Source organism: Denticeps clupeoides, chromosome 2 (assembly GCF_900700375.1).
Source record: "Denticeps clupeoides chromosome 2, fDenClu1.1, whole genome shotgun sequence".
In the NCBI taxonomy this organism is placed as follows: domain Eukaryota; kingdom Metazoa; phylum Chordata; class Actinopteri; order Clupeiformes; family Denticipitidae; genus Denticeps; species Denticeps clupeoides.
Window position 1 is genome coordinate 25,498,525 of NC_041708.1, and position 13,356 is coordinate 25,511,880.

Below are 13,356 nucleotides of genomic sequence, written 5' to 3' on the forward strand. Positions count from 1 at the left end.
TGATCTGCTGAATAAAACTTAAAAGTGCAAACTGCCCAGCGGCAGTGTTTGCAGGAGACGTGCAACATAACACAGTAAACAGACCAGACAATACAAGTAAACAAAAAGCAGGTGTGCAAATTGTTACCATATGCACACCAGGAACAATGCACGGATGCACAATTTAGCAATATCCAGGGGAAATCTAAATCTCCCCCAGTTAGACGTCTGTCTCTGTAAACATCTGATCCATCCATTTCCCTAACTGGGCCAGCGGTGATCTATTTATCTGGATTCCCCCTGTGGATAGTCAATATAGCATGCAGTAAAGATGGGCCAATAAATTATTCCATATTTTGCAGCTTCACGAGGGTTTTTTTCTGTTAAAGCAATTTATTCAATAAATAATCCATGAGTACCCAACTTCCACACATACCCTAAATACAAATATTGTCTTGAACATATGGCAATCCAGATATAAGGCCACGCCCGTTTATTAATTAAAATTAAAATTTTGTGCCGGCGCCATCTACTGGTGTAGCATGTTTTGTCTAAACCAGGTGTGTCAAACTCTCAGCCCACAGGCCACATCCCGTAAGATCACTTTATATAGATCTACTTATTATTGCATGGCGATATGAAGCGATGATAACACATAAACTACAGATCCTTATGCATCAGTTTTCCACATCGACATCAAATGGGGTGTGAAGCAGATTTTTTGTGTTTCAGTCACTGAAGCACTCTGTCAACTTTTTGTTCAGTTTGTCAGTAAAGTACGCACTGCATTATTGAAACTGTAGTTTGTGTGTTATAAGTGTAGTCATAACTGTGTTATAACTGTAGTTTGTGTGTTATTATATGGGTGGTAGTAGCCTAGTTGGTAACACACTCACCTGTGAACCAGAAGACCCGGGGGGGGGGGGGGGGGGGGGGGGGGGGGGCTGTCCCTGTAACTACTGTTAGTCACTCTGGATAAGGGCCTCTAATAAATGCTGTAAATGTAAATGTAAATAAGCACTTCATATCACCATGCCATAATAGTTGATTTTTGTAAAGTGATCTTCTGAAGTGTGACCCATAGAGTTTGAGACATGAGGTCTAGACCTAAACTGTAAAACGACAGAACTTTGAGAAAATGTGGTAAATATTTTTAGCATTCACAGGACTGTTTTTGCAACCTCTGCAATATTAATCTTCTGGGCCACAAGGCGTGGTCATCACTGCCGGTGTGGTGCTTCACGCGGGAAGTGACATTGAAAGAGGTCGGCCTATTCTCTGAAGAGCATGACTCTGAATTCATCAAGAGAGAGGCGGCTGATGGGGCCGGCCGTCCGGCTCAGAATTCATTACGCCAGGCATCGGCGAGGCTTTCGCGCTGCACCCTCATTAAAATGCCTCCCAGTCCCTTTAGCTATGCGCACCTGCGCAAGGAGCACAATTAAAATCTCATCCGCCTTCCGTCCATCCGAAAATCAGAACTGCTTGGCCCTCCAGATGCTTTGTGTTCTTTGCTTTTTATCGTTGTAGCTGTCTTTCTATTTATTCATTCATTCCCCTATTTCCACTGCAGCTGCTGTTTATCTGTTAATCACAGTCCTTACAGCCTTGACAACTAATAACTTTCCCAGGGAGGTTCGTCTCCGGCTTTTTAATCGGAGCCGACAGGCCGGCAAGCCATATGCTCCCAGCTTATTGGAGGTGATGAGTTAGGAACGTTGCTGTAACGCTGCGGGAACGCTCAGAGGACACTGTCAGCTCTTGGCTCTGTGTTATCGGAGGCGGATGCACAGGTCAGGCTGCAGACTGGAGGTCTGACACATGCTAATGAACCTGTCTCATCCTGCAAGGCTCTCACACATACACACACACACACAGAAACACATTAATTCACTCTGTCAGTCTATTCGCATCCTCCAGTGATCACGCCTACAGTCACTGGCCATTATGTTTATTCTGAATAAGGAGTGGACTGAGTCGTCTCTCTATTGCTTGGTAGTGCAGAACGTCATCTCCCTTCTCCAAACACAGCGCTCCACTTCAGCCTACGGAATTAACCAAAGGCAAGCGACGTCAATGAGGCGGACAGTAATGGAATTACACCGGCAGTGTCTCATGTCATTATATCACTGCATTGCTGCAGCATAGAGGTGACACGGAAAAGACAGAAACAAAACATACAGTGACGTGCTGATTAGTCGGCTCAGTGACCTGTGATTTGTCCCTCATTATCAACTCTAAAACAGACGTCGCATTTATCTACTTGGAGTATTACTGATATGGCATTAGAGGTAGAGTGGAGGTCACCTGCTCGAAGCTGCGAGCCACAGCCTGTGCTTTTCCCTGTTTCCAAATGGTCATAGCTTTATGAAGACAGGAAAATATTTTCTCATTCCATTCTGAGTTCCTTCTGAGACCTGTCAGAAGAATGGTTTTAAACCAAATAGAGGTACTTTTTCATTTCTGAATCATTTTTCACATCAAAATGTGTGTGTTCATATTCTGTTTTACATCAGAGTGTAACTTATTCTCATTTATTACAAATTTTCAGTCAATGCCATTTTTATCTTACTGATTAGCAAGTGAGGTGACTCACAGACACTAGCACACATAGTGTGGGTTTAACAAATGAGTCCCACTAATTTGCCATGTTACAAAAAATGTTAATGAAGTTTTTGAGTGAGCAGCTTCACCACACTGGGTTTAGCCTCGGGCTACAGGCTGTCGGAAAAGAAGGACGCTGTAGACTGGGGTTTAGATACGTCTCATCAAATCTCTATGACACCCTCTAGCTCTTGGCTGAAGTGACTATTTTCTGATCCTTGGCACACATAAAAAAGCAAAACTGGAACGGTGGGCAAGTGCTGTGTTCTGTAGTCATTGCCTGGTATCATTCCTGACCTGCGTTTATTATCAACTGGGAACAGCCAATTTCCAATCTCTTACTAGGAAAAAAAAAAAAAAAAAGAAAAGAAATGGCTCAATTTCAGATTTCTTTTTTAATCATTTGAAAGATATAGTATCTCATTAAAACCATTGACATTGACTGGATCAACGTTCACTGAAGTTTAACTTCATGCTGCATCAGTTACAGCATCATCAAAAGGCTCTTATCATATCCAATCTGTTTTTGATGCTTGTTTTTGATGACCATAACTATTTGGCCATGCTGCAAAAAAGCATGAAGATAAAACATTAAAAAAGGAATTAAGAACTTCCAAAGAAAAGTTCTTCATTGTCTGCACCTTACAGATTTGTGAAGGCTTCAGCATTGTGTGCTTTCTTGTGGCTTTGTACTTTTTTGCCTTTTTTTAAGCTTTTGTTTGGATGTGATGTTTTCATCTTAGTTATTGTTCTTAATTACACTTTTGTCCCGTTTTATTGTCTCCTTCCTTATTAAACCCATGGGTTTTTCTGTTATACCTTATGGTGGCACAGAGGTTAGCATCATGGCCTCACACCTCCCAGGCTGAGTTAGAACCCTGGCCTTTGTGTGTGTGTGTGTGGAGTATACATAATCTGTCCATGTTGCCGTTGGTTTCCCTGGTAGTAGCCTAGTGGTTAACAGACTCACCTGTGAAGGTTCACATGTTCAAACCCCACTTACTACCATTGTGTCCCTGAGCAAGACTCTTAACCCTGAAATGCTCGAAGGGGACTGTCCCTGCAACTACGGGTTATAAGCTGAGCTGGATAAAGGCATCTGATAAACTCCCTAAATGTAAATGTAACTGATATGTGAATAGTGTTTTCACAGGATGGCATATTGGTGAGTCCCAGAATGGACTCGGGCAGTCACAGTCACAGATAAGCAATTATAAACAAGGAATGTGTGTTTTCCCATGTTGTGGTTGACCATACCAGCTTGTATTAAGGGTGTGGCTGGCTGGAGCTTATGATGATGTTTGTTCTTATTAAATACCAGCAATCGCCATTTGAATTGTGCCTCCGCTAACAAAGATGACCATATTGCAGAATTTGAGTAACTTTCAATGAGCAAACAAGAAAGACTTTGGGTGCCTAATGGATAATATTTAATCCATTTAAATAAATAAACAAATGGAACTCCAACACATACATCCAGCATGTCCTGAGAAAATGACTTGCACATTTAAAGCCTGGCTGGGTGGGGGTGATACCATTTGCAGCTCCTCAGTCGAGAGTTATGGATGCGCATTCCATCCAGCTGGAATTGATGAATTGTTTCTGAAATGAAGCAGTTTGAAATCGGGCCAGACCTTTAGCGGGAAACGAAGCGTGCACTCTGCTCCGTGCTCTGCCTGGGGACTCCTGCTGCTCTGCAAATGGGTCTTCAACAAAAACCCAAGGTGTAAACATTTCAGATAATTGCACAATTTCTGATTGACACTGAGCAAATTAGAGTGCCTCTCTGATAAGGGAAGGCTGAGTCTCTTTCCGCTTTCCCGAGTTGCTCCGCTCATATTCTTTTTAAGACGGAGTTCTGAGATTCGCCACACTCACCCTCATTTCTAATTAAATGCAAATCACCCTAGCGGCAAGAAAATGCAAGCATTTTGCTGGGCTTCTGCTTAATCCAATCTCTTAATTGCTTAACTGGATCAATCAGAGCGTCCTAATTAGCCCAAAAACTCATCCATGCCTGAAGCACTTGGGTTCTGTTGACGCGAAAAGGCTCAGTATTGACCACTTTTTGCACAAGAGGGATCTCTATACACTGAAAAGGGTAGATATGAATAAAATCAAAGTAGAAAAGCCCAAATCAATGAGAGCAAGAGCAAAACATTGATGGGTCACAACCAGATGAGATTTTTTGTCACAGACATGTGACAGATAGACCTTTTTTGTGAACAAAGGAACATGTTTCTTTCTGCCAGTTCTTGAGTAGAACCATTCCAGGTTGTGCTACGTCAGGAAAATATGGCATTGCACAAGTATGACATAATTAAACAGTATTAGCAGGATGACGCAGGATCCATTTGAATCATGTATCAGCAGCAACCACAGGTCTTTGGCTCTGCTGTCGCTGGGGGTCCTCTCTCCTCCAGGAGGACCGGGACAGGCTGGCGGCACCGCTGACGCCTTGTGACATGCCGTCAGTCCTGGACCCTCCGTCTGGTCGCACCTGTGGGCATGATCTTTAGCACTCCGCTGCTTACAACCTGCCGCACACAGGGAGGTGGTCCCGGACCGCCTGGAGACCATTCACCATACCACAAGGCCATTCCTTCCTCTCGTTTTTTATTGAATTCTGGTGAATCTGGTGTGAAGATTTAAAACATAGTTTCTACCAGTCGGCCATTCATTGACATTCAAATCTTTTAAAAAGGGCTTTGAAGACACCATTGCCATTTGGCTTCCCTTTTATTCTTTACCTGAATAAGAACTGCCAAATGCATGAAGGAATTTATGTATAAGCATGTAAACCAATATGAAAAAACAAAACCAATAATGACAATGAAGTGAGCAGCGTGAGCGCTGATAAGAAGGCGATAAATCTTTCTTTGTTTATTGAAACAATATGCAATATTATAGCTAAAATCTGAATGTTTGGTGGCAGGGAAATGTGAGACATACTGTTATTGCTGATCGGTGCAATATTACTCCCGTTAAGTGATTCAATCATGCAGTTGTTTCTGGAATAAATATTCTGGCAGATGCCTGCCTGTTATTGCTCCAAGAGAGGCACGGCACCCTTGGGATGAAGATTGCACAATAAATGTGTCAACAGCTGCATAATAACACACAAAATATACTGCAATTCCACCCTGCGCCCGCTAAATAAATGCTATTATCTTTATTCAGACGCAAAGAGAAAAATCTTCTCTGTTACTAAGGCTTCATCCAAGCATCCGTCTACAGTGCGTTGTCAAGTGAACACGAGGAACGCTGTTCATCTCAGGTGACGCTTTGTCGGGTGGTGCTTGATAAAATCTGCCATTTTGCTCCAACACCTCTGTCCGCCCGTTCCACACAGGATCTTTTTGTAGAGCGTGCCTTGGAGGGACCGTCTTGCCCTTAGACCTCCTTTTCTGCCGCTCCGATTTAGCTTTGCCATTGTGTTTATAAAAGCTAGAGTGGATCTATAGACCCAGGAGGAGTCGGAAAGTCGGCCAACATCTCTGCTGCTGCCAGGAGACCTCACCGCACGCAGCCTGTTGGCAGTCGTCTGTCGACTGCACGGTAAAGGTACCAGAGTGTCACAGTGGGCAGTGACTGGTGCAGTCCACCTGATAAGGGCACTGACTCAGGGAGGTTGAACCAGAGATCTCTCATGTTTCAAACACAATGAAGGCTGAGGCTGCATGGCATGAAGAACATTACATATTTCTTGGCTCAGAACAATAAAGAGACAATAAAACACTTAAGCGTTTATGTCGTTATTGCCGTTCATATAATGCCCATTTCCATCGTCATTTAGAGTCCAAGATGAAAGCTGGGGTTATATTACAAGTGAGAATCATTATGATAATGTTTACTGTCAAATAAATTAGGTTTGCATGCCGCGTTGCAAATGAGATGTTATTGGTATTGCCTGCTTACTGTAATCTTGCAAATAAAACAACATATCAACATTCGATTTTGGCCATGAAATGAAAGAAAATGGAAAAGAATGTGAAAAAAATATGCTTGTTAAGTGTAGTCTCTTTTAATCTGTTGCATTTTGGTTTGGTAATAGCAAATGGTTAAAAAAAATGTTATTAACTTGAACATCATTGCTTTCAAATAGAACAGGAGAACTTGTGACTATGTCAAAAAACGTTTTGTGAAAATCCTGAAAGCACACAAATGGAGAATAAACGAGTCTATCATACTGCAATAATAAAATATATGAGTATGAGATTTATAATTAACATAGAGCTGTATTCCTTTCAGAATCATGACATCTGTGCATTGTAAAATGTGGTATTTGATGCTTTTGTATGATTTATAAAGCCACCACGGTCCACATCTGATTCCACAGGCAGTACAGTAGTATCAGATCCTCTTGGTACCTTGAGGATCCCTGAGGCCTTTGCTATGGGTTGTTGGTTAAAAAGGCTGATTGAATTTTATTTTAGGTCATAGTTTAAGTGAAGCAAGAAGGTCTCTATCCCTCAGGCCCTTTCTGAGATTTCCAGGTCTGAGTTTAGACGCCTTGCTGATTAACCCATTATCTCTGCTTACCAGCATAACCCTTCAATAGAAGTTTATCTTACATTTGTGAAACTCAGGAAACAGATGATGTAACTCTCAGGTGTTTTTGGTCATGGTTAGATGCTCAGAGCAGCTGTGTTCTCTACAGACTGGACTTTTTTTTCCTTTATCAACTCCATGAATGGCAGGGCAGTTTGTGCTGAGGGTTGAAAGGTCACAGCAAGTCTCCGCTGGCACCAGGGTGTTCATGCAGCTCCTGCACGTGCCTCCATTTCTTCCTTTGGTCCTGCAGCGGTATGGCCATTGGAGAGGAAAAGAACACTTTCACAGAACGATGAATTTGAGCCCTCAGCAGACAGATAAGAGCTGCATATTTGAAATCCTAGAGGAGCCTTCCTCTAGGAAAAAAAAAAACACACATGCAGAAAAAGAGAGAAAGAAAGTGTGGTATCAAAAAGAAATAGGGAGAAAGATAATGTATCATATTTCACTGTCTGCATCACTTCAGCACCTTCTCCCTAGGCATTAACAATTTTAAGTTGCATCAAGTAGGCAGTCTGATAGAGCTCTTCATACATCACATACTTACAATCTGTAAATGTAAATCTGGCACCAATATAGAATGTTCATGTTCACCAGCACCATATGACATACCAGGGTATGCCAGTGCTGAGCAGAGGAGGAGGAGATCTTCTTCCATGTGCATAATGCACATGGAAAAGGACATTAACATTTGATTTGTTAACTATTTCAAGAAGACAATTAATGAATTTCAGAAATTTAATGCACCACCAGTGAGTATACAAATAAGTATACAATAGTACAGTGTACATAGGCATGTAAAGATTTTTTGGCCGTTTTCAATCTGTTTGCAAGTGCCATAAATAATCATTTTTAATCACACTTCCACACATATAGAAACAATTTCAGGTTATATTTAGCATACTAGGCATTAAGCAGAGGCCCTTATCCAAAGTTACTTACAATCAGTGGTTACAGGGACACAAGTGGGTAGTAAGTGGGGCTTGAGCCTGGTTGAACTTCCGGGTCTCACCCTTTTAAATGGGATAGCTTGCACTATCAGTGGCTGGCAATTAACCACAAATCCACCCGTGACTGTTCCCTGTCCTCAGATGCAGCGTATTGTGGGTGAGAGGGATGCATAGCCAGTAAATTACAGGGCTGACGGAAGGGGAGTGTGCTGATTCCCATGACGACAGCACTTGGCTGGAGAAGATCATAATGATGCCGGTGCCCACACACCGATTTAATACCTGTCCACATTGTGCCATTCGCAGATGCGGTGGGAGATAAATATCCCTTGCACACAGTTGATCTGAAGACCGTTTTCTAGAACTCGTGATGAACTGTAACGGCTGGATGTTAGAAATATTTCTTTGCCAGACATCTGTCGTAGGTTTATATTTTTACATGTGTTTTATTTCATTCTTTAAGAAGTCCTTGCTGATGAAATCACATTGAATGATAATGAATGTGACTGTGCATCATGCAGCTGATGTGAACAGAACGATGGTGTTCCAGCTGAAGAGAATAAGTGGACGTTTTACTGCGGCCAACAGAAAATGTTACCGACCAGTGAGTCAGCATTTTGACTCATGCTGTAGTCATGCATCTGTTTTAGGCTGCATGACATTCAGCCAGATTTTTGTCCAAAATTGCCGATCAGTGCCAAGCCGATGTTTGTTGGAGTCTAATTCTTCCTGTCATCCAGAACATGATCTTTAATGATGTTTGCACACGTGATGTATTGACAGCCTTCCATAATGAGGAAGAAGCATCCTTTGGAGCTGTCGATCATCAGACTCATCCCAATTTAAACAGTCTTTATTAAAACCTAATTAAATATTGTAGTATTTATATGTGTGAATAGGATGCCCTCGATGTCTTCGACCTTAAACTAGCAAACACGCCCTAAGCTTAGCAAGCAAAGCAGTGAAAATAGTGCCCGTAGTGTAGTACAAACCGGTCACATAGCTTGAATCCGTTACGACACAAATCCCAAGCCTACAAGAAAGTTGTGTTGCGAATTTTAAAAGCAATATAGTGGCTTTGAAAGTCATCATAACTTCACTCTGCTTTTCTCAATAGATGCTATAACAGAAAAGTCTGATGTGATTTTCTCTCTTCTATTCTGCAGGTTCCATTGGATCGAGCCTGTGATTTGCCCCACCCTTTTCCCTTTTGCCGGGTCCAACCCTACGAAACCCCCTGCAGGACCCGGACGAAACACTCAACATTCTGGCCGGATCATTTTTTTCAGAGGAACCCCGTGTTTTTATGCCGTTTGAACACTTTAACCTAAAAGACTTCGACTTCATAGATCGCCAATGCTTACAAGGAACTGCTTTCTGCTGTTCCTTTGGTTTTACTTTGAGCAGAGCTCAGCCTCACCCATTCACTCACCCCCCCAGCCACAATTGAATAATAAGGAATGAACACTTTTATTATCCTGGCCGGATAATTTTTTTCAGAGGAATCCTGGGTTTTTATGTCTTTTGAACACTTTAACCTAAAAGACTTCGACTTCACAGATCGCCAATGCTTACAAGGAACTGCTTTCTGCTGTTCCTTTGGTTTTACTTTGAGCAGAGCTCGGCCTCACCCATTCACTCACCCCCCCAGCCACAAAGCAGGCTTGGCAAGGACCACCCCCGAAGCTTGGTTGGACCGTCACCTGGGCGGCATGGAGGGAACACCTTCCAGAGGGTTAAGAGGGGCTGGGTGTGGAACCAGTTCTTCGTTCTGGAAGAGTACATGGGCTCCGAGCCGCAGTACGTGGGAAAGGTAAGATGCTCGACAGTTACCAGCTGAACCCGGTGAACTGATTACCATTTTGGGTGGCAAACCCAAGATTGAACTGTTTTCCCACCAAAAGACCAAAGGAGTTCATAACCTTTTTACATACATGCTATGTCACCACAGCCTGCATCCACTGATGCACTGTTGGAGGAAAAGCTACCAATTAGTTTGAGCTCCCTTTTCCTTGCCGAGGTGCCTTGCTGCTAAAATTTCGAAGAGTCCTCGGTCTGGAAACTTCTGGTAACGCAGTTACTTGTCATGCCTGTGTAGGGCAGCGCCTAAAGATGAGCGAGGTAGGCAGCGGCCGAGAGACAGAATCTCAGTAAACACAACTAAAAGGGAATAAACGTGTTAGGATGACAAACACAGCTGTGCTGGGAGGGTCTGCCAAGGGGGTTTGGGAGGAATCAAATGGGAAATTATAGGAAGACAGACTGAAGAAGAAAGAAAGAGAGAAACAAGATATCCTGAGATTCACACTGCCATTTACAAATGACCTAATTTTAGAAAACAATTATGTCCAATAAAATTAATTATGTCCAATTCTACATAAATGTAGAAAGGACAATTCTGACCAACAACGGGTCTTGAGTTCCGGTGGAATGTTGTGTTCACAATTCATCAGTCTGTCTTTCACTGTTACATGGCCATTGATTATTTATTACAGTTGCACTGAAGGCAATCACACTGGCCTTCTTCAGACTACTTCAATATCTGGTGCATGAGCAAATATGGGTTTGACTACATGGTTAAAAATTGACAATTAATTGACATAGTTAGAAACGTTCATTTTCTGAGCAAAAGTATCAAACCTTTTTTCTAATGGAAAACCAGAAACTTCGTAAATGAGCCAAACCTTTTTAAAGGTTGTATGAACCTTGTAACTATGATACAGAGAGAAAATGTGGAAAAATTATATTTGACCTCATATTTTAATCAGTTTAATCCAAATCCCTTTCCTCCCCGGATGCTGTGATTCACCTCTGGCTGCCAACACAGACGGTTTTCAGTCCTCTACATGCCACCTCTGCGAAATGTCACTTTTTATGAGTGTTTTGCAGAATTAATAGTCCAGGGGCCTGAGGACTAAAAATCAATAGATTTTCTGGAGATGTGCCAAACCTTGGCCATCACCCCCCCTCCCCCCCACCTCCTTTTGGTGAGGCGGTGACATGGGCCTGTCTGTGGTTAGAAACGATATGTCCTTGCAGGAATAAATTCCAGCATCACAGCTTCCATGGGCCAGAAATAACCACACGGAATTGGGACTGGAGCGGCGATGGTGCTAACGAATGTCAGTGACACTCCATCATCCGCTCTTATTTTCTGAGTCACTTCTCCACCAATGCTATGATAATACCACACCTCAATCCTTCCTGTCTGCCTCTGTCATCCCATGGTTTTGTTGAGTATTGTATGATAAATACACAGTTTTGTTTGTCATTATTTAAAACAAAGAGTATGATATTGTATTAAATTCGGAAGTGATGTTATGTTGTTCTGATAGTTATGGGGTGTGTAATAGTTCTGATGTTTTTTGCTGACTATGTACTGACAATGCAATTTGCCAGAAGTTCACTGTCACAGTTAATTATGCAAGAAAAATTGTACTCACCAACACAGAAGTTTAAACTCTCGCAATAAAAAATAAATTGCACACCCCTTGCATGTATATAGGAGTCACCCTTCTATTCTCGTGTTTCTGCTGTGGTGCTGAATTTTTTTTTTCTCCTCAAAACTTCACTAAGCATATTTTCTGTGAGCTTAAGAAATTTTTAGCAAGAAAAACTCTAAGCAGGTTTCGCAGGTTGAAGTTGTAATGTCGATTTTTGGGCTTACGCTGGGATAAACGGGTATGCTGACTTATCTGCCCCGAGACACACCAATCAGCCTTGACGTGGTGGCACCCGGGCCACGGTGGCGCTCAGCTTCAGTCACCTAATCCTGGGTGTGCCGGTGTGCTGCGATAATTGACTGATCGTTCGCTGCACAAAAAGGCTTTTGAAGATGGAATCGCAGAGACGTTCTCTGAATAAGACAGGAAATATGCATTAGCCGACGAAAATAAACCAGAGGGGATTCTATGGTAGTATGGGGCGTCTCTACTAATAACAACACGGGGGGAAAAGGAAGTTGGGCCTTGTCTGATCTTATCTAGATGGGTGATTTATTTTTTTTTTTTAAAGTTGGGGGTTCGTTGCTTCACAGTCCCTCCCCTTGTAGGACACAGACACTCTTCCATCAGTCTGTCATATTCGGTCATTACGGAGGAGAGACAGATAAACAGACAGCTCTGCAGCAGGTGAGAGTACAGATCTCGCTAGCAGGTGAAGCCCTGTGTTTAGGGCTGTATTTGGGCAATAAACCCGTACTCAAGTCAGCCCGGAGGGACCTTATGGTGGCTTGGCGATTAACAACGTGGACTCACACCTCCAAGATTTTGGGTTCGAATTCCAGTTTTGGACCATTGTGTGTGTCTAAGTTTTCCTCCTGCCACCCAAAAGCATGTACATTATGTGAATTAAGTGAACTCTGAATAGTCTGTAGGTGTGAGTGTGGATGTGAATGGTGTGTGTGTGTGTGTGTGTGTGTGTGTGCCTTGTAGTTGGCTGGCTTTCCACCCTGGGTGAATCTCTTTCTTACGTCCAACGTCTCAAGTTGGGCTCTGGAATCCATGAAGCTGAATAGGACCACTCACGTGTGGAAAGTGAGTGAGCAGTCAGCACGCCGTGCTCTGTTTTTGCTTGTTTTGCTTACCCTCAGCCGCTCGCTAAATGGGTTCAGTAAGCCACGTCAGTGACAGGTCTGCAGGGGCCTGGCGTGTTTTTAAAAAGGGCCGCCGAGAGCCGGAACTCCCTTGGGCTTTCGCTTTGCACTTCACATGTAATGCTGAAATGCTGACTGCGAGAGAGACGAGGGGGAGGCCTGGCTTTTACTTGCAGTTTGCGGTCACAGTCGAGGGGAGAGATATGCTAATGAGCAGATTTATGCCTTTTGCTGTCATTTTTCCCCCCTCACTACAATACAGCACCAGTCACCTATTTTTGGCATAACAGATGCAAGCCAAGCAACATTTGTGTGACACAGTAAACATTAAAAAAGGGAAAATGCTCACTAGGCTTTCTGCCGTATGAGAGGGGTAAACATGAAGAGATGTCCCATACTCTGCTCGTCAAGGACAAAACTGCCCCAGGACCAGACACCAGCTTCACAAGCTATCTACTCTTTGTGCTCTTTTTTATTATTTGTTTTGTTTACAAATGGGAATTGCTGTTCTTTACAAACAGAACATGTACTTTCATGCTTCTGTCACCATGTTCCACATCCAATTCATAAATTAGTCAAATTAACAGAGAGAGAGAAGGGCCTGACAGCTAATCTGGACAGCAGATTATCTAGTCTTAATCATAGCAAAACTTCATATATAAACAACAGTGGAAA

General features: G+C 42.7%; 1 protein-coding gene across 2 annotated transcripts in view; it reads left to right on the forward strand.

Moving 5' to 3' along the window:
• LOC114778931 (cadherin-12-like) overlaps positions 1 to 13,356 on the forward strand; it is a 114,474-nt gene that overhangs the window by 37,868 nt on the left and 63,250 nt on the right. For both annotated transcript variants that reach the window (XM_028967181.1, XM_028967182.1), the window contains exon 2: positions 9,254 to 9,900. In XM_028967181.1, coding sequence (XP_028823014.1) covers positions 9,655 to 9,900 — 246 coding nt within the window. In that variant the 5' untranslated portion in view covers positions 9,254 to 9,654. The remainder of the gene's footprint in view (positions 1 to 9,253; positions 9,901 to 13,356) is intronic.